At 44.4% G+C, this 24,818-nt stretch overlaps 1 protein-coding gene and 1 long non-coding RNA gene across 2 annotated transcripts; one reads left to right on the top strand and one right to left on the bottom strand.

Annotated features, from left to right (window-relative positions):
* Positions 1-1,008: 1,008 nt before the first annotated feature.
* On the bottom strand, positions 1,009-23,930 carry LOC129712508 (pleckstrin homology domain-containing family O member 1-like). Its single transcript, XM_055660974.1, has 6 exons — positions 23,796-23,930; positions 22,551-22,676; positions 21,727-21,849; positions 8,320-8,424; positions 5,853-5,951; positions 1,009-3,353 (listed from the first exon to the last, which is right to left on the bottom strand). The coding sequence occupies exons 1-6, from the start codon at positions 23,802-23,804 to the stop codon at positions 2,478-2,480; spliced, it is 1,338 nt and encodes a 445-aa protein (XP_055516949.1). The 5' UTR covers positions 23,805-23,930; the 3' UTR covers positions 1,009-2,477.
* Positions 8,660-21,717, top strand: LOC129712509 (uncharacterized). Its single transcript, XR_008726070.1, has 3 exons — positions 8,660-8,990; positions 10,869-10,909; positions 20,636-21,717. It is a non-coding gene; the product is annotated as an uncharacterized LOC129712509 (long non-coding RNA).
* Positions 23,931-24,818: the final 888 nt, after the last annotated feature.

The raw sequence follows: 24,818 nt of genomic DNA, 5'->3' as shown, positions 1-24,818 counted from the left end.
TACTCTATATTTTTTGAACAGGATGTAACGCTTGCAACTGTCACCAGTTCTCTGGCACCATCTTTATAGAGAGAACATTAAACTGTGATGACATTGCCTTTGTGACTTCCTCCTAAACATCCGTCAAAATCCTTGGATGCGCAGCATTCTGGTTCAAGTGGTTTTCATATTTTTAATTCACCAACACCCTTCATACTATCCATTTTTAACATTACTATTATTTCTGCTCCACTATTACTGTAGAAGTACCCCCTTCCCTGAAGACAGATGCAGAGTACTCATTTTGTTCCTTAATCATTGCTTTCTGCATACACATGCAAGTTCCATTTTCGTGCTTAATACGTCTCCTCCATGTACCGCCCATTTACTACTTATATACCCATTTATATTAGCAGCTAATCTTGTTCACAACCCCCTGCTAAAGTAGTCTCCTTCTCCTTCTGTAATCCCCTCCGTAGCACCAGCAAACTCCCGTTAGAATATTGGTTCTATTCTTATGGAGGTGCAATCCATCTGATTTATTAAAAGTCCTCTTCTCACTGAAACTGCTCCTTGACACCATCTACATCTGTTTTATCTTCCTTTTTCTTTACTTACTAACATTTACTGCAATTCTGCCTGCAAGACCTCATTCTTCTTGCTACCTATGTTGTTGGTGGTAAAGTAAAATACAACACTGAGGGATTGCACCAGGAAAGGGTCAGCTTTTGGGGGTAAGTCGTTGCTTGTTGTGTCAGGTAGTTACACAACTCCACAGATTCTGGGACACAATAAGAGCAGGGAAGCAAACCTCCAGAAACCAGCCACACAATCATGACCATTTCAAGGATTGCTTTATGGACCTTCTACAAACAATTCAAAACTCATTGGCGAGGCATTTGCAGGAGTACATGTTGGACTTCAGGAGTAACAGTAAAGCATCCGAAGTGGTATTAGTCCTAGCCACATCAGAACATTTAAAATTTGGCATATCCCAAATCATTCAATAAATCCTAACGCATTTAATACTGTGGTTGACAGAATGCCATTTTATTTTAAAATGTTTCTACATTATTTCATGGTATATTTACTTCATTACGGAAAAATATAAACATGGTTAAAATATAAATAAAGCAATAAGCCAGTGTTAATTGGTAGGATATATAAAACATTCCACTTGGTATATACTAAGACAGTCATTTTGTTTTATTTTTGCATAATTATTAATACTGGCAGTAAAAATAATTGGAGGTCACAGAAATACAGGTAGTTCTGCTATAATGCTTGTTTCCATAGCGCAAATTGGTTATAATGCAATTTCAATCTCAAACTGTAGAGAGCCACGTTTAAATTACTTTGGAAATTGATAAGCAGGGGAAAAAAGCTGTCTTGGGGAAAACAAGTTTGGAGTAAATACTTTGTTCCATGTAACCTCCATGCAGTAATAAGACTCTCTTCAGAATGCAGCTGCTGGTTTCAATGTGGGAGGCCACTGGAAATTGACACGAATCATTTGTATTGACACTTGTACAATGATGCTCCATTAAATAAAATAATACGCAACCTTCAGTATTTGTAGTTTGCAGTAACAAAACTTGTAGCTATTGTAAATACCTTTAGTTTTGAAAATCCTGCAGGAAGAATAACTATTATTGCAAATCTGAAACATTCTAGCCCCTAACCCCCTCTTATCCCCAATGACAGTTGTTTTTAAAACACAATCTTTGAAAATGTGGTTTCTTACAAATCGTGTTTTTGCAGAAATACTTGTACAAATATTGTTTGAACAATGCAGTTAAATTAAATACAGTAATACTTGCGGTAACTGAAATACTGACTGGAAATTACAAATCAGCAACTTTACATTCATATTTTAATGATTACTGAATTTGAACATAATTGCCTTCTGACCCTGGGCAGGAATAGACTCAGTAGCCTGTCTCCTTCACAACAGGACTCACAAACAACATTCTTGCCATCACGACTGTCAGAAATAAATCTATTGTAACAACCTTCATCATACCATTGGATAATTTAAAAAAAGACATACAGCATGCAGAGGGAACTCTAGAACCCCTGCATTTGCTGCAAATCATAGTTGAACAACACAACAGGAAAGCTAGAGAGTTGAAACAACAAGAACAAAGGAAAATGAGAACAAAAAAAATCTGAGGAAGCTCTTATTAGCTAAGATTAAAAAACTGAGCGTGTGCAAAATGTTTGACTCTGTAGCAGTCAAGCTGGTGATTAGCATAACCATACTGGTGTGATCATTGCATGATCCCAGATTCTCAGCTCAATACCATACAAATAATTATTTTACAAAAAATCTATTACTTCATCAAAGATGTTCTGGCCAACTGCATAGCTCTCCCACTTCTTGTCCACTTACTGCAGACAAATTTAAGATAATGTAAGAAACCTGGTTTAAGATTTGGATATAACAATTAGTCTACCAGCAAGTTTGTACTGGCATTCCTGTACATTACAGAGTCAAACTATGGCATACTTCTTCTGTGGATAATCAACAGATTTTTGCGTCTCACATTCTCCTCCAAGGTGAGTGTCTCAGATTTCTTGCATAATTCTTTTAAATCTTTAAGTTCCTGCAAGACTTTGTCAGCCTCTGACCATTTGGCCATAGCTTCGTTTAGTAAGTGCGCGGCATGCTTGGTTGATTGGCCATTCTGTGTGGCATCACTCTGCTCACCAGGTGTGTCATTACCTGGATCCAAGACCTGAGTCACTTGATGGAGAAGTTTCTGTGTTACTTTTAGCTCCAACGCTATTTCACCTTCCATTTTTGCCACATTCTCATTCTTTAGGTCAGCAAAATAGGCATTGAATCCTTTCTTCATTCCTTTCGGTTTGGATTCGCCCAAGAGATTCCCCATGGAAGAACATTTAACTCTGGATAGATTTGCTCTAGAAAGTGAACTAATACTGTTTGTTTCAGAAGATAGCTTCTTCACTTCATCACCCCTGGATACATTTGCTTGGCAATCAGATTCATTTGCATTTTCCCATTCTATGGGGTCTGCTCCAGCCGTCTCCTTGTCCTCATTGGTCGCCGGTTCCGCCTCTTTCTTGGTCATCGGCCCCGCCCCTTCATTGGATGCTGACTCCTCCCCTTCCTTGGTCACAGGCCCCTCCCCTTCCTTGGTCACAGGCTCCTTGCCCTGGCTGTCCAAAACCTCTGGCCCAATGTTGACTTTTGCATTACTGGGTTTCACCTTAGGCATGAGGATAGGTCTATTCGTGTTGGCATGGTCACGAACATTTCCCTTTGAATTCTCTTCACTTTTGTCTTCAGTTATAAGATTCTGAGCACCAAGTTCCAATCTCTGCATTCCATCAGACACAGCAGTGGCAACCTACCATTTAAAAAGAATTGATTAGAGCGCATAATTACTCTTTAACATGCTGAGATGCAACACAATTGAGCCAACAGAAAAGTGAAGAACAATACATTTGGCTGGGCAGCATCTTTGGAGGTGACAAAGCAGCTGATGAATCAGGTGTGGATTGATACGTGGATTCCTATGAGGCTGCAGACGCAGGAATCGTGAGCAAAACTCAAAGTGCTGGAGGAACTTAGCAGGTCAGGCAGTATCTGTGGGGGGGGGGGGGGGGGGGGGGGGGGGGGGGGGGGGGGGGGGGGGGGTGGGGGGGGGGGGGGGGGGGGGGGGGGGAGAGAATGACATTTCAGGCTGGGGCCCTCCTTCATACAAATGAATCAGAAGATTAATCTAAAGGTTATCGACCTGAAATGTCATCTGTCCTCTGCTGCCTGATCTGTTAAGTATTTAACAGCAGCAATCTCTAAAACAGTTTAGGTGAGGAGCTGACACACTGGCAAGTGAACAGTCAAATTTCACAGAGAGGGCTGGGACTTCAATTTCAGAATTATAGCTCAATATAAAACAGCAATTGATTGAGTATGGGCAATTTCAGGTCAATACACATTAAAATAGAGTAAACACTGCTTTAGGGGGAAATCCATGCAGAAATCAGTTGTACTAAAGAAAAATGTTGAATGATATGAATCATAAATTACATTCTATGTTCGAATGAGCTCAGCAGATGATGTTTCCCCTTACTGTAATATCTACAACCAGGGATCAGCAATTCAGGCCAGAGGAGAAATCTTTCCACCCAGAGTGTAGTGAACCTTTGGAATACTCCACCCGAGGGTTCAGTGGTGTCAGGAAACAGTCTTAATTGTTTTTTAGACATCAAGAGAATCTAGAGATAGGGTTGCAGTAAAGAGGTAAAAGTTGGCCATGATCTTCATGAGTGGGCTACTTCAGTTTCTGTAACATTATTGCTGGTTCCTCTTTAATCCTAATGTTTAATAACCCTTTCTTGAGCAATTGTTATCTGAAGTGTTTACTCTTCACTCAGCGTGAATGACGTCTAATCTGATGCCTTTCAGTCGTTTTCTGTTAATTTCAGATTTCCAAAATCTAGCATTCTGCATCAGCTTTATTTCATTTTTAGAGTTCATCTAATGTTGTGTTTCATTAACCAAATTTTGCTGAGAGATGGGATTCAATCAAATTCCCAACCCCTGAATACTAACCCCAGGTACATAGGAACCTCAGAGGTCAAAACTATAGAGAGATAATTTGGCCTTTCCATCCCTTTTTCATTAGATGATCCTTCAGCCCATAACGTGGTTAAATGGCACGGCAGATGTAATGTACAAGACAGAATGAAAGTGGAGCTTAAGAACTACAAATGATGGGTCAGTTACAGGTCATAGTGATACAGCATGGAAACAGGCCCTTCAGCCCAACTTGCGCACACCCTGGTCAACATGTCCCATCTACACTAATCCCACCTGCCTGCATTTGGTCCATATCCCTGTCTTATCCATGTACCTGTCTTAACTGTTTCTTAAACATTTGGCCAGTCCCAGCCTCAACTACATCCTCTGGCAGCTTGTTCCATACACCTTTGTGTGAAAGAGCTACCTCTCAGATCCCTATTGAATATTTCCCCCTTCACCTTAAACCTATGGCCTCTGGTCCTTGCTTCACTTACTCTGCACAAGAGACTCAGTGTGATAGGTAATCAAAATTGCAATAAATCTGGAAACAAGGAACTGCATTTGCTGGTTTACCAAAAAAAGACACAAAGTAAGGCAGCATCTCTGGAGAACGGTCTGAAGAAGGGTCACGATTTGAAACTTCACCTATCCATGTTCTCCAAAGATACTGCCTGACCCACTGAGTTATTCCAGCACTTGGTTTCTTTTGCTGTCAACAAAGCTAATTCAAAACAAAAAAGGTTCTTACAATATCCACATCACCTTTGTGAAGACAAAATGTTGACTTTTCCCCAATAACAGGAACAGGCCAATTCACTGGATGTTTTCAAGAGAGTTAGATTTAGCTCTTAGGGCTAAGGGAATCAAGGGATATGGGAAAAAAGCAGGAATGGGGTACTGATTTTCGATGATCAGCCATGATTCGAAGGGCCGAATGGCCTATTCCTGCACCCATTTTCTATGTTTCTAACATAGATCAAAATTCAGGGATCAAGTGCATAATCTCTGACCAATTAAATGGTTTTTTTAACAAGTGAATGTTTTTTGTACCAATGACCTTTCCAGGTGGGTGGATCCCAAGGCAGGAAATGAAGCTGGAAGCTTAGAGTGTTTTGATAAGCCTGACTGTGTCACATCGGATGCTGTAATATTTGGTTCTTACTAACTGCAGTGGTTGATTAATCTTGAACCTTGATGTGTAACATTCTTGAATGTAACTCTTAATTGTTTAAAAACGTGGTTGTCATGTGGATCTTGTGAACATTGCAAGTGAATGTATGTGCTCCACACAAGGAATTTCTAATTTTACAGCGGAACTTACTTCTCTTCGATGTTGTCTGGTTGGTGGTCTTCTGCTGTGGTTTATTTTCACTCTGTTACGTGTCAAGTGATCCAGAGAATTTTTTTCATCCACTGTAACCTAAACACAAATATTCAGTAAATGATGCTAAAATATTCAGGGGCTTGACAGAACACTGCTGACACTGCAGGTATGATATCTGATCACATTTATGATCTGAAAATGAAGGCAAGGACAGTCCTGACAGATTTCACTCTACTTCCGTTTTGTGCATCAGCATAATTTGGGGTTCAGGTTCTTTGCAACATACAGCAACTTTTACCAGAATAAATCGGTCAAGTAAAAGCTTTATCATTGGCAAACAGCAGCAAACCACCTCAGACTGTGATCATTATAGGACGTTAAATTCTATCCCTTACCACAGCATCTAATTTTCTTTGTTTTACACATTTCATAATTTAACTTTGCCATTAAAAATGTGAAGTGAATTGAACTATTAATTGTTTTGATGAAATATCAGACAAAGGCGTAAAAAAATGATCAGAATCATGCCTGGGGAAAATAAAGGGTCAGTTGTAACATCATTAGGAAATGGGATTAAGGAGTGGAAATTGTAGGAAGAGGTTTCCTTGAGATATACACTGGGACATATATTAATGGGGATAGAGTTTAAAAAATCTGTATATGTCTTCAAACTGAAGAGGATGGTGATAGTGCATTAACCTAACCCTAACATGATGTGTAGACAAGTGGCAGCTGAAGTTTAACACTGAAAAGTGTGATATTATATGGCCAAAAATATTTGAAAGTAACAGATCACATTGAGAATGAAGATGGCAAAGTAGGCTGCCGGCGTCATATCAGTGTCACCAAAAGATTTTGACCCTGATACGTCAGTCAATGATGCTGGCAGTTGCCGAAAAAAATCGCCAAGTGGGACAGGCCCTTAAAACTCCAATAATCCTAAAATGTTAACTCTGTTTCTCTGTGCACTGATGTCACTTGGCCTGCTGAGTATTTGAAACAATTTCTGTTTTACTTCAGATTTTCAGCAACCTAAGATGTTTCCATGGCTAAATCATTATGGTTATTTTGAATATTTAATAACATAATTTAGCAACAAATTGAAGTTACTTGAGTATAGCATTCAATTCTAGTCATTTATCTTGAGGAATGATGTGTAGAAATAGGACAAGGTTTAGAAAAGATTGACTGGAATGGATCCATGAATGAAATATTTTAACCATGAGGTTACAGTGTTATGGTGTTACTGTGGAAGGTATAGATGATCATAATGTGCTTATGCAAGATCAATGGAGAGAACCTATTCCCATTACAGTGAGATCCAGGCAAGACAGACTTTAAAATGATATGAAAAGACACAAGGATATGAAAGGAAACATACAAACTTACAGAATGGTGAAGCACTGGAGTGCACTGCCTATCAGGGTGATGGAACAGTTCTATGGGCATTTAAGTGGGATTTATTGCCGAGCCGCAAGGAAAAAGGGATATTGGACTAATGGGATTTCTCCACAAAGAACTGGCAGAGAATTCATAGGATGAAAGGCCTCTGTCTCTGCTTAAACCATTCTGTGATTCTAATTCCTGTAGTGCAGTGAGTGGTTCTCCATTTTCACAACATTGCAATGCACTGCAGTGCTTAACTATTCTATGTAAGAAGATTTCTTCTCAGATTCCCTGCCTTTTTCCATCACTTTAAGTCTATGTTCTTAACTTCACTGTACAGGAAATAGTGTTCCTCTCTTTATCTGATCTAAGCGAGAGACTGGTAAGCCCCTGGGAAGTGAAACTGGAAACCGTGGATGCTGAGCTTTCGTAAGACCATGTGATAATGTATAATTATTTACTGTCATCACTGTGCTGACATGCCTACATGCCTGATCAATGGCATCCTTTTAGATTTTAATTTTTAAATTAGTTTAGTTTAGTTATTATTAGTGTCATATGTACTGAGGTACAGTGAAAATCTTTTTTGTTGCATGCTGTCCAGTCAAAGAAAAGACTATACGTGATCACAATCAATCTGTCCATATAGTAAGGATAAAGGGTACACCATTTTGTGTAAGATGCCACATGGACCTTCTCATGAAGATTAACATTTCTGTGAGAAGTGTACAGGGAGGCACAAGAAACTGCAAATGGAATCTTGATTAAAACACAACGTTTTGGAATAGCTCAGTGGGTCAGGGAGTATCTGTAGAGGGAATGGATAGGCAACGTTTGGGTTGGATCCTTTTACATGCTCCATAAGGGTCCTGACTGACATAAGGGTCACATATCTATGTCCCCCAGAGATGCTGCCTGACCCACTGCTTTACTCCAGTACTTTGTGTTTCACAGAATTGGCTCAATGTGAACAGAGGGTGATTCTTGTCTTGTTTCTGCTGTACCCTATAACACCTGGGCCACGAGTTGATTACCAATCCAGTCTGCACAGCAGTTTACTGACACTGAAAACAATCACCTGATCAAACTGTTCATTGTTGGCCTCTTTGATTGCTTCATTTAAGGCAGTCAGCCACAAATCCTTTTCTTCAGCATTTGGAACTTGAAACTTTGGTTCGGGTACCTGAAAAACAAGAGAAACAGCTACACTTCATCAATTCTCTTTCATTATCCCTCCAGGATACTGAACATTTAGTCAGAAAAATGGTCAATTGAATTAAATCAGGAAAAGTGCAATACAGTGCATTTTGAGAGGCGAATGGGAGTATATTGAGTGATGTGAATGAAGAAAGGGATTTTCATGTGTATATCTGCAGATCTTCAAGTCTAGCAAGTCAACTAAGGTTAAAAAGGTATATGGGATACTTTATTTGTATAGAATACAATAGATCACACTGGAACTGTGTACAACATTATTCAGGTCAGAGTTCACAGTTTGAAAACTGTGCATAGTTCTAATCACCATTTCACAGGAAAGATATGATTGTGAGGATGTGGAGGAGATCTACAAAGATGTTGCCAGAATGGAAAACTGTAGCTATTGTTTGATTAGATAATTTACTGTTACTTTCTTTGGGATTGAAGACAGAGTATAATCTCCAAGGTCATAAAATGATGAGGGGCCTAGATAGAATGAACACGGAGGACCTCAGCAAATATCACTTTATTTGTGAAAGGATTGGAGACGAGGTAAATATATTTTTCACCCAGGAATGTGGAACTCACAACCTAAAGGGTTGGAGAGGCAAAACGTTCATCAGATTCAAGCAGTACTCAGATGTGCAGTCGGAGAGCTCTGACCTGCAATATTTGTCATTGTTGCAAGAAACAGCTGAAATATCCGATCCACACATAAACTTCTTGCTGACTGTTTCAGGCAAGCTCTGTTTTATTTTAGAGTTTAGTTCCACAATCAGGAATATTTTAGGTTTTTCTTTTCTTTAGGGAACTATTTGCATCTCTAAATGGCCTTCTAATTTTACACATGCATTCTATGGAACTGATGTGCTACAATGCTGAAAATGATAGTCTGCACTGAATCTTCCCCTTTCATCTATCTATTGTGCATAAGTTTGACCAATGTATTTATGTAAAGTACTATCTGATCTGATTGGATAACATGCAAATTAGGGCAGCACAGCAGCGCCACTGGTAGAACTGTTGCCTCACAATGGCAAAAAGCCGGGATTGATCCTGACCTCGGGTGCTGTCTGTGCGGAGTTTGCATGTTCTCCCTGTGACTTTATCCTCTGTGTGCTCATGTTTCCTCACACATGCTAAAGACATGCAGGTTTATAGATTTACTAGCCCTCTGTAAAACTACCCTCAGTGTGTAGGGAGTACATGCAAAAATGGGATAACAGGGAACTAGTGTGAATAGGTGATCGATGGTCAGTGTGGAGTAGGTGGGCTGAAGGGCTTGTTTCCATACTATATCTCAAAACAAAACAAAATCAAAGCATTTCACTGCACCTCGATACACATGACAAGAATAATCCTAAACCTAATCTGTTCCTATCCCAGGGCTACTAATGCCCTTGTGTTCTGAACATGTCCATTTTGCACCTGCCAGTGCTTCCTGCCTCTATTCCTAGGTGGGTAGCCAACACTGGAATCTCTAGTGTTTCCCAAACTTGGCATGAAATTATATCCCAATGGTGGACATCAAAGAAACTGCAGATGCTGGTTTATACTAAAGTGCTGGAGTAACTGAGCTGGTCAGGCAGCATCTCTGGACAAAAAGGATGCGTGTTGTTTTGGGTCAGACCCTTCGTCAGACTGAAGGGTTCCAACCCAATCCGTTACCTATCCTTTTTGTCTAGAGATACAGCCTGACCCGCTGAGTTACTCCAGCACTTTGTGTCTATCTTAGTTCCCAAACATGACAAACTGGAAATCTGCTTGCTCATGAATCCTAACCCTTTCTTTGGGAAAGACAAGTTAAAATCCAGTAATTAATTCTTTCTTACTGCAACTTCCTCTATTAGTCCCAGCAAATACCCCCTCAAGTGCACAATTCCTGTTTCATTTCCCTTGAGAACAACCCACAGCTAACCATCCCTGAATCTCTTTAGTCATTTCAATGTTATGCAACTATTTTTCTTCTGCCGGCATACTCTCTCCAAGGACTGTCCCCTGATCTGCCTCTCAGTGCTTGAGTAACTCAACGGGTCAGGCAGCATCTCTGGAGAAAAAGGATGGATGATGTTTCGAATCGGGTCCTTTCTTCAGACTGAAAGGTGGGGGTGGGGGGGGGGGGGGGGGGGGGGGGAGGTGAAGAGCTAGAGGCGAGGAAACACCAGGACCACTCAGGGCCATCCACAAATGTGCTCAGGCAGAGAGTGCCTGGTGGCCCCATTGTTGCCAAGGGAAGGTGTGATCTCAAAAGAAACCATGTGTGGAACTGGTAAAACAGCAAGGGTGGGCGAAGGGCAGGTGTGGACAAAAGAGGAGGGAGGGGAGGGGAGTGTAAGTAGAAGTTACTTAAAATTACAGACTTCGATGTTCATACCACTGGGTTGTAAGCTACCTAAGCAAAATATGACGTGCTGTTCCTCAAATTTGCAGGTGGTCTCACTCTGACAATGGAAGATGCCCAGGACAGAAAGGTCAGTGTGGGAATGGGAAGGGGAGCTGAAATAGTTAGCAACTGGAAGATCCCATAGGCCTAGATGGACCGAGCGTATGTGTTCAGCGAAACAGTCAGTGAGCCTATGTTTGGTCTCGCTAAAGCACTGGAGCACACATCGGGAATACCGAATGCAGTAGATGAGGTTAGAGGAGGTGCATGTGAATCTCTGTCTAGCCTGAAAGGACTGTCAGGGTCCTTGTATGGAGTTGAGGAAGGAAGTATAAGGACAGGTTTTGCATCTCCTACAGTTGCAGAAGAAAGTACCTGGGGAAGCAATACTTTGGGTGGGAAGAAATAATAGACAATAGGTGCAGGAGGAGGCCATTCGGCCCTTCGAGCCAGCACCACCATTCAATGTGATCATGACTGATCATCCCCAATCAGTACCCCATTCCTGCCTTCTCCCCATATCCCCTGACTGTTATTTTTAAGCGCCCCATCTAGCTCTCTCTTGAAAGCATCCAGGGAACCTGCCTCCACTGCCCTCTGAGGCAGAGAATTCCACAGACTCACCACTCTCTGTGAGAAAAAGTGTTTCCTCGTCTCCGTTCTAAATGGCTTACTCCTTATTCTTAAATGAGTGAGGGTTAGAGATGAGTGAGCCAAGGAGTTGCGGAAGGAACGATCCCTGCAGAAGGCGGAAACCTGCGGAATACTGGGTAGTACCTTATCTTCAAACCACTCCCAAACTATCTGTAATTATCTAGTCTTCACAGCACAGATAGATTGCTGATTCTGTTCCCATCTATTGATACACTCCTCTGCCTAGTGGAACTTGTCCTTCCCCTTAATAACTTTTCGTTTGACTGCTCCCATTTCCTCAAAATACAAGGCGTAGCTATGGGCACGTGCATGGACCCCAGCTATGCCTTCCTCTTTGTCGGGTACGTCGAACAATCCTTGTTCGAGACGTACCGTGGCCCTATGCCCGAACTCTACCTCCGCTACATCGACGACTGCATTGGTGCTACCTCCTGCACCCAACTCACTGACTTCATACATTTCACCACTAACTTTCATCCGGCACTCAAATACACCTGGACCATTTCTGACATTTCCCTACCATCTCTTGACCTCACTATCTCCATCGCAGGTGACAGACTACTGACCGACATCCACTATAAACTCACTGACTCCCATGGTCATCTGGGCTACACTTCTTCCCACCCTGCTTCCTGTAAGGACTCCATCCCCTACTCCCAATTCCTCCATCTACGCCGCATCTGCACCCAGGATGAGGTGTTCCACACCAGGGCATCGGAGATGTCCTCATTCTTCTGGGAACAGGGATTCCCCTTTTCTACCATAGATGAGACTCTCACCAGGGTCTACTCTATACCCCATGACTCTGCTCTCACTCCCCATCCCCCCACGCATAACAAGGGCAGAGTCGCCCTTGTCCTCACCTTCCACCCTACCAGCCGTCACATACAACAAACAATCCTCCGACATTCACGCCACCTCCAACGTGATCCCACCACTTGCCACATCTTTCCATCTCCTCCCCTGTCTGCTTTCCACAGACCGCTCCCTCCGTAACTCCCTGGTCAATTAGTCCCTTCCCACCTGAACCACCCCCTCTCCGGGCACTTTCCCTTGCAATCGCAAGAAATGCTACACTTATCACTTTACCTCCCCCCTTGGCTCCATTCAAGGACCCAAGCAGTCTTTCCAGGTGCACCTCCTCCTACCTCATTTATTGCATCCGCTGCTCTAGGTATCAGCTGCTCTACATCGGTGAGACCAAGCGTAGGTTTAGCAATCGCTTTGCCAAACACCTCAGCTCGGTTCGCAATAACCAACCTTATCTCCCGGTGGCTCAGCACTTCAACCCCCTCCCATTCCGAATCCGCCCTCTCTGTCCTGGGCCTCCTCCATGGCCAGAGTGAGGACCGCCGTAAATTGGAGGAGCAGCACCTCATATTTCACTTGGGCAGTTTGTACCCCTGCGGTATGAACATTGACTTCTCTAATTTCAGGTAGTCCTTACTTTCTCCTCCCCTTCTCAGCTCCCTCTCAGCCCACTGTCTCCACCTCTTCCTTTCTTCCTCCCCCACCCCCACATCAGTCTGAAGAAGGGTTTCAACCCGAAACATCGCCTATTTCCTACGCTCCATAGATGCTGCCTCATCCGCTGTTTCTCCAGCATTTTTGTCTACCACCAGTTATTAGATCGAAGTGGATTTGGTCCTGCAATATCAAATCTTGATTGCTTTCTCTCCTTTAATGGCCAGGGCACGACAAACATTTAAATACCTGCTCACTAACAAACATCTGTAGATCTATGCCAGACCCCCACCCTGAAAAGTATCTAAAGGGCTGTGGATTCCTGCAAAGCAACTTGACTCAGCAAAGGGTTCTAGAATCATACATAGAGCCACAGAGTGTGGAAACAGGCCCTTCAGCACAACTTGCCCACACCAGCCAACATGTCCCACCTGCCTGCGTTTGGCCCATATCCCTCTAAACCGGTCCTACGTCTATCTGTCTAAAAGTCACACCCACTGTGAAAAGAAATGTTGATACACTTGCAATTTAAATGACTGGTCCCTTATCTTGTAGCTATCTCTCTTTGTTTGAGATTCTCCAACTAGTGAATTTTAAAAATGTATCCCGTCAAGCCCTCTTTGGATCTTTCCTGTTTGAATAAGATCGTCCCTCATTTGTTGGGTTTGACTGGAAAATGGCAAATGTTACTCCACTGTTCAAGATGGTAGAGAGGCAAAAGAGGAAAAACTATGGGCCAGAAGCCTGACCAGTAGTTGGTAGATTTGATGATTATTATGGTTTCCAGGTACTGAGAAACACATGATAAAAAAGGCCGTAGTCAGCATGGTTTTTTGAAGGGGATATTTTGCCTGACAAATCTGTTGGAACTTGAGTCATAGAGCGATACAGTGTGGAAATAGGCCCTTCGCCCAACTTGCCCACACTGGCCAACATGTCCCAGCTACACTTGTCCCACCTGCCCACGATTTGTCCATATTGCATTTGCAGAAGGACCTCTTTGCTCCTATAGACCTTTCTGGTCAGGTCTGAAGAAGGGTCTCGACCCGAAACATCACCCATTCCCTCTCTCCAAAGATGCTGCCAAAGATAATAGTCAGCCAAACACATATTGCAGAGGTAGGAAGGGAGAATGACAGGAGGCCAAGTTGGGTTCTTTGCAAAATTAATTAAATACAGACAATTGCAATATAGCTTTATCAAGCCAGTGCACATCAAGACAGCTGAACTGTATTCAGATTGGTCATTCGAGTGCACCAGCATGTCATATTCAGTCATCCAAGTGACCATCTGCTGCGTAGTCACCAGTTCTCATTAGACTGTTCCTACCACAAAAAACAAGTAACATTGAGCTCTGCCTAAACCTCTGAACGAGAGACATACTGTAGAATTAAGCAAAACTATACAATGGAACTCCAGACTGCAACACACAGAACAATGACACAATTTCCTAACGCTAAAGGAACTCTGTATGCTGAGTTAATCTCACAGATACTATTGGCTAACTTGTACAGGGATGATTACAGGGAGCCTTTCACATTTCACAAACTGTGAAACAACCTTTAATACTCAAATTTCCATGTGAGAAATAAAATAAAATAAAGTAGTTTCATTTATTAGTCAATAGATACCAATTGGAAACGAGAGGCTTGCATGCAATTTTCTTTTAAGTTCAAGTTCGCATTTATTGTCACTTAACCAATTGAGATACAGTTACATTTGAGTTACCATACAGCCATACTAAGTGAAAAGAACACAATACACACATAAAATATAATTAAACATAAGCATCCACCACAGTGGAATCAACAATCCTCACTGTGATGGAAGGCAATAAAGTTCAGTTATCTTCCTCCTTTGTTTACCCTTGGTCGGGGCCTTTGAACCCTCCGCAGTTCACCGCTCCAGACTGTTCTGATGTTCGGGATGATCGAAACTCCGACGTCGGGATGGATCGGAACACTCCGCGCGCGGCATGGAGTTCCCGTAGACTGCGGCTTCACGGTGTTAAAAGTCCACATGCCCCGTGGTTGGAGCACTTCTTCTGGTGATCCTCGGCAAAGGATCGCAGCTCCGCGATGTTAAATTCCACGCCACAACTTGTGGCTTGAAGCTCCAGGCCAGTCTCCAGGAAAGGCCGCACCATTCCAGTTGTTAGGCTGCCGGGGGGAGGGGGGGGTGATGAGACACTGAGAAAGTCGCATCTCCGTCGAGGTAAGTAACTGAAAAAGTTTTCCCTTATTCCCCCCTCCCCCCACACATATAAACTAACCAAGAAACATTGAAACACACATTTAAAACATACTTAAAATAATAAAAACAGAAAGGGGACGTGACAGGCTGCTGGCGAGGCAGCCATTGCTGACGCCACATACCTCTATGTTAACTTAAACATCTTGGGGCAAGAGTCCACTTCTCCTTACAGTAACCTTCTGCTTTCTCAGTAAGTTAGTTAATTTAGCTCTCGTATAAAAAAATACCTTCAGCATTGCTTAGATTTTCATAACAATTTCTTTATATATTCTCACGATGACATGATAACATTTTACATCCGATAACACCACCATTCAGCACAACAATTTATACAATTAAACATAGACCAAATGATGAATTCCAGAGGTGAGCTAAAGTCACTGCTTCATACATCAGCGCAGCAATTTAACAGGATCATAGAAATATATATATATGGCCACAAATCCACACAGATCATCAAGCCAGTAGTTTATTAGAAATACAGCGTGGAAACAGGCCCTTCAGCCCACTGAGCCCACGTTCACCACTAATCACCCGTTCACAGTAGCTCAACATTATTCCCATTTCTCACCCACTTCCTACACACTAGGGACAAATTATGGAGGACAATTAACCTATAAACCTGCACGTCTTTGGAATGTGGGAGGAAATCCGCACAGTCACAGGGAGAATGTGCAAACTCCACACAGACAGCACCTGAGGTCAGGATTAAACCTGGGTTTATGGTTCTGTGAAGCAACACCTCTGCCAGCTGTGCCACAGTGCTGCCTAGATGAGTTGTTGAAAATCTTTCTCAATCACAGGCAGCATTGCAACAGAGCTTTATTAGTGGTACACAGACTGTGTGTCTGCATGGAGAGCTAGTAAAAAGGAACTTCAGACTGCTAGTTTATACCAAAGATAGACACAAAATGCTGGAGTAACTGTGGATGCCAGTTTATACTAAAGATAGTGCAGATTACTCCAGCATTTTGTGTCCATCTTAAGCTAAGAAAGTTATAGTGTATTCCAAAGGCCAAACTCTTTTATCAATACATGGAAATATTAACGAAAATATTTTTCATGCTGAGCCCAAGCAGTGCTCACGTTGCCAAGATGGTACTGAAGAGAAAGCTTGTGGTGAACTACATTGAAAGTATTTATGCTAATAAACTAGATCATTTGATGGCATCTGAATTACATGAAACCCTGAATATCCGCCCAAGACACTGGTTACAAACTCTTTTCCTCAAGTACTAAATCTCTCCCTCTTCGTGGTAACTGTCTGCACTGAAAAAGACTCTACAAATGTACTTTACCTTTTTAAATCCTAAGGTAAACTTAAACCTCTTGTGTAATTGCAATATGTACTCAGAGTAGGGGCATCAAGGAACCTAAGGTGTAACTTTCTTTACACAGAGGTTGCCAGGTATATGGAACGTGCTGCCAGTGAAGATAGTTGAGGCAGGTACTATTACAACATTTAAAAGATATTTGAATATGGACATGTATAGTAAACGTTTAGAGGGATATGGGCTAAATGCGGGCAGATGAGGCTCGCATTGATGGGGCATTTTGGTCGGCATGGACAAGTTGGGCCAAAGGGCGTGTTTTCGTGCTGTGAGTAGGCAAAAAGGTGTTGCATTGGTGTCTTATGTGGGAGGGATGAATTAATGAGAGGTACCAGAAGGTACAATCAACTCGAGTGTTCCCAATTATGGGAAGAAAATCGGTGTGTAACATCACAGGAAGACTATTAGCTGGTAGGTTTTGCAGCTTCTTCCTCTCCGATTTAAATACATTTACTGTAAATTACAATATACAGCAAACAATGTAACCACAGTTGGTACTTTACAACCAGATTATTAATTAATCTAAATTATAATTAAAGTTATAAATAGATGAAAATGTAATTACAGATAGAATAAATTGAATTGTAGCCGAGGTGGTTGGGCAGGTGATGTATTGCTGTTTAGTAATGTGGAGGGTGTTAGGAACCATTGTGTTCCACAGCAGCCACATTGGCAGAAGATATCTGCAATCAGATGAAATTGCTCTCATATTTAATGAGCTGCAATCAGAGTTTCACAGTTTGATAGGAAGGATAACATCCAGGAAATAATAAAATTAGTTTGTTCTGGGAAGAAGTCACATTCCATAAGTTGTTTAATGTATATTTGAGCAGAGGTCAGGGATAGAAGGCTGGGTCTGGAGTGAGGCAAGTTGGGGATCCAGAATATGGTATTGCTGGAGTCTCTGCCTTCGTACATTGCAGATAGGAGCAGAGACCTTAGGAAATTACACAAATTGACTATAGCACTGATACAGGAAGCCATTCATGTTGAAAGAGTGAAAAGGAATAGCACAGGAAGGATCTACATGCGGTCTTGTTAAGTCACAAGCATAAGTTTCAAAAGTTGTGTGGCTGCCCAGTGCCGTGGATAAAGATATCTCCTTGGGGTTGGAGGACGACTTGAAATTGGAGGGACAAGTTCCAGTTGTCATTGTCATGCAAGGGGATATTTACTGGATAAACGATTCATCAGGTGAAAATTTGGCCACATTAGTGTTGTGATCTGCATTAATATTTCATAAATTGGAAGGTGTATCCCATTATTTTCAATATAAGCCACTTGCTACATTCTGGAGTTCAAGAATTTTGATCAAAAATGCAAATGAAAGTAATGAAATATACTATTAATCTCATCAGTAAAATAAGACAATAATAACATACATAATGTACTGTTTTAGGGTACCCACCAACTCTCTCTCTCTCCCCACCCCACCCCACCCCAGCTCTTGTCAGCCCATCCTCTCTCCCATCCTCGTCAGTCCACTCCCTCTCACAGTTATCTCAGGTGCTTTCTATGCCCCCACTCTCACCAGCCTATTCTCTCTCTTTAGCTCTTGTGGGCACTCTTCTTTTCCAATTCTTCAGAGCAGTCTCCCTCCTCTCACCACATCTAATCCCTCTAGTCACTCACACATGCAATATCACCTCCTCAACTGTTCCCACTCTGGCTCTTGCTAACTCTCTCCTTTGGCTCCAGCCACTCTTTCCACCATCAATCTAACCATGAACCCTGTTCCCCGTCCTCTTCCTACCACCTGTAAATTGAGAACACATAGAATCAATTGTGTGACAGCAACAATTTGTAAAGAGAGGGATTCCTGTATCAACAACAAATCTCCAAAATGCTACTAAAACCCGATGTGTGTGAGCATGTGTGTGCATAGGGGAGGAAGGGAGGAATGGAATATTCAGATGCCAGAAAGGAAAGGAAAAGGGGAAGATAATTGTGCAGGTATTGATTTGGATGCCCTAACCAGAGTGGGACGAGAAAGAACAGCGTGAAAAGGCAAGAGTGGAGAAAATGGTGAAAAAGCATGTTTAAAAGCTCTACCCAAATGCACACAGAATTCATAATGACAGATGAACTAATGGCACACAGAGAATGTCTGGCTTAATAGCCACTGGAGAGATGTGATTGCATGATGACCAAGGCTGGGGACTGAATTATCCAGGGATCTTAACATTTGTAAGGATAGATAAGTAGGAAAAGAAGATGGTATGGTTCTGTTAATTGGTTGGTTTAGGTGTGAGAGATGATCATGGCTGAGATGACAAAGAAGTAGAATCAACGGTTGGAGGTAAGAAAGAGCAAGAAAATGATGGGAATTATCTATAGGAGCTTGATGGCAGCTACACTGTCAGAGAATATAAATCAAGAAATAATTAAGACTTGCGAGAAGGATGCTAAAACTAATTGTGACTATGATTTTCCTATAGATTGTACAAATCCTTCAAGACATTCCTAAATACCTTATTTTTGACCAAGCTTCTATTTTAATATCACCTATCCCAATACCTTTCCTTGTAGCTCGTGAAACTGTCTATATCTTTGGTATAAACCAGCATCTGCAGTTCTTAAGTGAGGCTAACTTCTTTGAGACCTAAACTATTAACAGGTAAACCTATAACAAGTTGGAGACATTCAAAAGAATATTTAATTCTTTAGGAGGGCACATCATCCGAGGACATACACACCATTGAAGAAAATGAGGATACTGTGGATAGGGTGAACTGCTTTAAATATACCTGGGCGTCCACATCTCAGAGGATCTGACATGGACATCACATGCTACCGCACTGGTGAGTAAGGCAAGGCAGCGCCTTTACCACCTCAGGCAATTGAAGAAATTCTGAGCGTCTCTGAGGATCCACCAGTGCTTCTACTCAGCGGTTGTGAGAAGCATCTTGTCCGGAAACATCACAATCTGGTTTGGGAATTGCCCAGGACAAGAAGGCTCTGCAGAGAGTAGTGTGTTCGGCCGAACGCACTATGAGAACTACACTCGCCCCCCTGCAGGAACTGTACACCAGAAGGTGCAGATCCAGAGCCAGCAACATTATGGGGGACCCCTTCCACCCCAGCAACAGACTGTTCCAGCTGCTACGGTTAGGCAAACGCCTCCGTTGCCATGCTGTGAAAATAGAGAGGATGAGAAGGAATTTCTTCCCAGAGGCCATTAGGACTGTAAACTCCTATCTCACCAGGGACTAGTTCAAGTTCAAGTTCAAGTGAGTTTATTGTCATGTGTCCCTAATAGGACAATTAAATTCTTGCACACAGAACATAGTCGGCATTGACTACAGAACAGATCAGTGTGTCCATATACCATAATATAAATATATACACACATGAATAAATAAACTGATAAAGTGCAAATAACAGATAATGGGTTATTAATAATCAGAGTTGATTGATTGATTGATAGAATTTTATACATACTCTTCTGTATTCTCAAATCAACTTTGTTCAGTATTATTAGCAAACTGGGAAAGATGCATTCTGTATCTTTTCTCTTGCTCTGCATATTGCACTTGAGTTTGGTTAGATTGTATTTACGTATATTATCTGATTTGATTGGTTAGCATGCCAAACAAAGCTTTTCATTGTACCTTTGTACATGTGACAATGATAAACCTAAACCTAAAATTATTTAACTTCACTTATGTCGATTGTGAATAGCTGGAACTCAAACATCAGTCCCTGTAGGTCCACTGGTAACAGCCGGCCAATCAGATACAGCCAATGGTCATCACCAGCCAAATTGATGGATCCATTGATTCCCTATTTGTTTTCTGTCCAATAATCAATTCACAATCAATCTCAGCACATTACCCTGCCTCCCAATTCCATTTGCTCTAAACTTGTCAGTTAATTGCCTATCAAGAAATGTATCCCAAGTCATTCAGACATCTAAATACACCATATCAACTGGTTCTCTATTCAACTATGTACATAGTCAAAGAATAGCCAATAGATTAATCAAAGATGTATCATAAATCTATATTGACTTTGCAAAGTCCTAATATTATTTTCCATGTGTTCTGTCATTATATCTTTGTCGATGCCGGCTAACATTGTGTTAACTTATCTCTCCTTCCTTTCTTAAACAGTGGAGTCACATTTGTTACCCATCAAACCACAAGCAACAATTCCAGCATCTGTAAAATCTTGAAAGATCGTAACGTGTGTCTCTGACACCACCAATTCAATATCTGGGATGCAGATCATGGGGGAATTACCAATACTGTTTTGTAATTTGTGCATTATTTCTTTCAATCGCAGTCCACTGTAAAGCCTTTCAACAATGTAAACACTTCTCTCATTCTTCCCTTGGTGTAGATTTGTAACCATATCTGTGCATTGAACATCACTTTCAACCCCAAAGTAAAATCTGATGGTCATTCTGCTCCACCACCACCTCCCAAAGATGCCTTAACAACAAGATTATCAATCAAACTCTTTGATTATCAAGCAAACAATTTACAGAAGCTGTTTAAACTACCGACCTATGTGTGGTTACAGGGAGAATGTGTAAAGCCCGTTTGACGCACATAGGTCTGTTGTAACACAATAGTTGCATTGCAAAGAAACTTTGTGTCAAATAAATTAATCTTATCACGACAATTTGCAATGGGGAAGAGGTTTAGAGGCTGGGGAGTTTCAGATTTGCAATGTTATTTTTCCCTACAGGATCTTTTCAATAGCAATAAACGTATTATTGTTACTGTAAGCCAAAATACTAAAGGTATATTGTTTAATAGCGTATCGTTGCATAAATGTCAACAGAAGTGATTACTTGTCAATTTCAATCAAGCATTTGCTGTATTATAAGACAGTGGTGACAATGATTAGTGCATAGAGGTAACATGGAAACAGGATCTTTACCCAACACTGCTTAAATCTAAGACAATTCTTTTTTCTGCTTGTCAATTTCCAAATGAAATACCGTTCCCTAATTCATCACTCGCACAAAATGTATTCCTGTTTGGGAAACGTGATCGAGCAAAACTCCAGCTATGCTGAACGCAGCACATACAACCACTCTGCATCTAAGTCCACCATCGTTCAGAGTTTAGCCTGCTCTTGACACCACTGCATGTTCCAATTCTGCAGCCAATCATTACCACCACTATGCAGTCCCCTGTGCTAATTCCCATCATGAATGTGTCCATGTTGATACTCTTATCCAACAGTTACTTACCTTAGTTCCTGTGCTACGGACAAGAGCCAGTCTAAATTGTTTTCTTTTCTTTATCAATCCTCGCAGCTCCTGACAGCACTGGTACTTTGCAAGGTCCACTGTCTCCTCACACTGGATGTCACCCTGAAACGGTAGTATGATTTTCAGTTTGGTACGAGGGAAACTGTTAACGGACTGCAATCCTCAGAATCCAAGAGAAACAGACACCAAATCAGTATCAGCTAGTAATCAGAGGCAAACTCCGAACCCTGTGACTGAGATCACATCCTAGGGAAAAAAATCAATGATGTGTACCGAATGATGTGAGCCCCCAGGCTAAAAAAAAACTGACCCGAAATCCCCAGAGAATGACCACAAGAGGCTAACCACATATACCAGATCTGGAAGCAAACCAGGTTCAGGTACAAGACCTGCAGGTGATGAGTATGGAAACGGGCTCTTCTCCTTATCTTGATCATGCGAATCATCCAGAAAGATAATAACCTCTTTGCTCAAGAGAAACCAGAGAAGACCCCAAATTCCTGGATTGAAGCGGGTTTTTTTTAATTTATTAAGAGATATAGCACGGAAACAGGCCCTTCAGTCCACTGAGTCCTTGTCGACCAGCAACCCCCGCACTCTAGCACAATTCTACACACTAAGCACAATTTACAATTTTTTTTACCAAATCCTAATTAACTTACAATTTAATCCTACCACTCCCAGAGGTAAACTAGTCCTCAGAGTTCTGGGTTAACCGAGGCCAACTCCCATTACCCAGGAAACATTAAACACAAGCCATGATCACAGAGCTGGAATCTCGAGTCATGGCCCCAATGTTTTACCTGCTGTTCGTAGATGAGGAGGCGGCCTCTGTCCAGTCGGATGTAGCGTTCCTTCCAGCCACCCCCCAGGAGCCCGCGGCTGCATTGCTTGCGGACCCAGCCAGCATGGCCCTGACAGCCCCCTTCCTGGGGGAGAGAGGGAGACATTTGAGTGTTAGCAAGAAAGGAGAAACAAGCCCCCAACTGTCAGGACCCGAGAGCAGCAACCCTGACCATACAAATCTACCGCCACCCCACAGCCCTACCCCCCAACCTTCATCTTTGATTCAAATCCAAATCCCTGAAGGGACCAAATCCAGATCACGTCACCCCACATGCTGAACTCACACCGATTCCTTTAACAGAACCCCAATCCTACCAGGCTCCAGCCCAGGCCCAAACCTCATAGACCCCGAGACCCAGGCTATGGGCCCCAGACATGGATCTCCGAAGCAGGCTGTATACCCCAGACCATTGATCACTGACCCAGACCCCAGACCATTGAGCACTGACCCAGACCCCAGACCATTGAGCACTGACCCAGACCCCAGACCATTGAACACTGACCCAGACCATGACCCAGACCATTGATCACTGACCCAGACTCCAGGCCATTGAACACTGACCCAGACCATTGATCACTGAGCAGACCATTGAGCACTGACCCAGACCCCAGACCATTGAATACTGACCCAGACCATTGATCACTGACCCAGACTCCAGGCCATTGAACACTGACCCAGACCATTGATCACTGACCCAGACTCCAGGCCATTGAACACTGACCCAGACCATTGATCACTGACCCAGACCCCAGACCATTGAACACTGACCCAGACCATTGATCGCTGACCCAGACCCCAGACCATTGAACACTGACCCAGACCATTGATCGCTGACCCCAGACCGGGCTGACTGACCCAGGCCAAGGACCCCAGACCATTGAGCACTGACCCAGACCCCAGACCATTGATCACTGACCCAGACCCCAGACCATTGAGCACTGACCCAGACCCCAGACCATTGAGCACTGACCCAGACCATTGAGCACTGACCCAGACCCCAGACCATTGATCACTGACCCAGACCCCAGACCACTGATCACTGACCCAGGCCGTGGACCCCAGGCCCGGCCCGGCCCGCAGCCCCCTGGCTCCAAGCCCCCGCCCCGCCCGGCCATAGGCCCCGGACTCTCGCCGGTACATCCCGGCCGCACAGGGAGTCTGGCTGGGTCTCGGCAGCTGCACCGCCGGCCTCTACACTCACCTCTCCCATGCCGGCGGCTCCGTCTCTGGGCAGAGACGCTCCGAGCTCCGAGCATCCTGTGAGGGGCGGCCCGGCTCGGCGCTTCCTCTCTCTGACTCACCGCGCCGGCTTCCGGCAACAGCCCAGCGCAGGGGGAGGGGAAGGGGAGGGGAGAGGGGGAAGGTGGGGGGGGGGGGGGGAGGGGGGGGGGGGAAGGGGGGAGGGGAGGGGGGGGGGGGGGGAGGGGGGGAGGGGGGGGAGGGGGAGGGGGGGGGGGGGGGGGGGGGGAGAGGGGGAGGGGGGGGGGGAGGGGGAGGGGGGGGGGGAAGGGGGAGGGGGAAGGCGGGGGAGGGGGGGGGGAGGGGAGGGGGGAGGGAGGGGGAAGGGGGGGGGGGGGAAGGGGGGAGGGGGAGGGGGAGAGGGGGAAGGGGGGGGTGGGGGGGGGGGGGGGGAGGAGAAGGGGGGAAGGGGGGGAGGGGGAGGGGGGGGGGGAGGGGGGGGGTGAGTGGGGAGGGGGGGGGGAGGGGAGGGGGGGAGGGGGGGGGTGGGGGGGGAGAGGGGGAAGGGGAGGGGGGGGGAGGGGGGAGGGGGGGGGGGGGAGGGGGGGGGGGGGAGGGGGGGGGGGGGAGAGAGGGGGGGAGGTGGGGGGGGGGGGAGAGGGGGAGGGGGGAAGGGGGGAGGGGGGGTGGGGGGGGGGGGGGGAGGGGGGGGGGGGGGGGGGAGGGGGGGAGGGAAGGGGGGGGGGGGGGGGGGGGGGGGGGGGGAAGGGAGGGGGGGGGGGGGGGGGGGGAAGGGGGGGGGGGAGGGTGGGGGGGGGAGGGGAGGGGGGGGGGGGGGGGGGGGGGGGGGGGGGGGGGGGGGAGGGGGGAGGGGGGAAGGGGGGGGGGAGGTGGGGGGGGGGGGGGGGGAGGGGGGGGGGGGAGGGGGGGGGGGGGAGGGGGGGGGGGGGAGGGAGGGGGGGAGGGGGGGGAGGGGGGGGGGGGGGGGGAGGGGGGGAGGGGGGGAGGGAGGGAGGGGGGGGGGGGGGGGGGGGGGAGGGGGGGG

This window comes from Leucoraja erinacea, chromosome 33 (genome assembly GCF_028641065.1).
Source record: "Leucoraja erinacea ecotype New England chromosome 33, Leri_hhj_1, whole genome shotgun sequence".
Classification (NCBI taxonomy): domain Eukaryota; kingdom Metazoa; phylum Chordata; class Chondrichthyes; order Rajiformes; family Rajidae; genus Leucoraja; species Leucoraja erinaceus.
The sequence above is the reverse complement of the archived record's forward strand: the minus strand, read 5'-3'. Positions and strand labels throughout refer to the sequence as shown.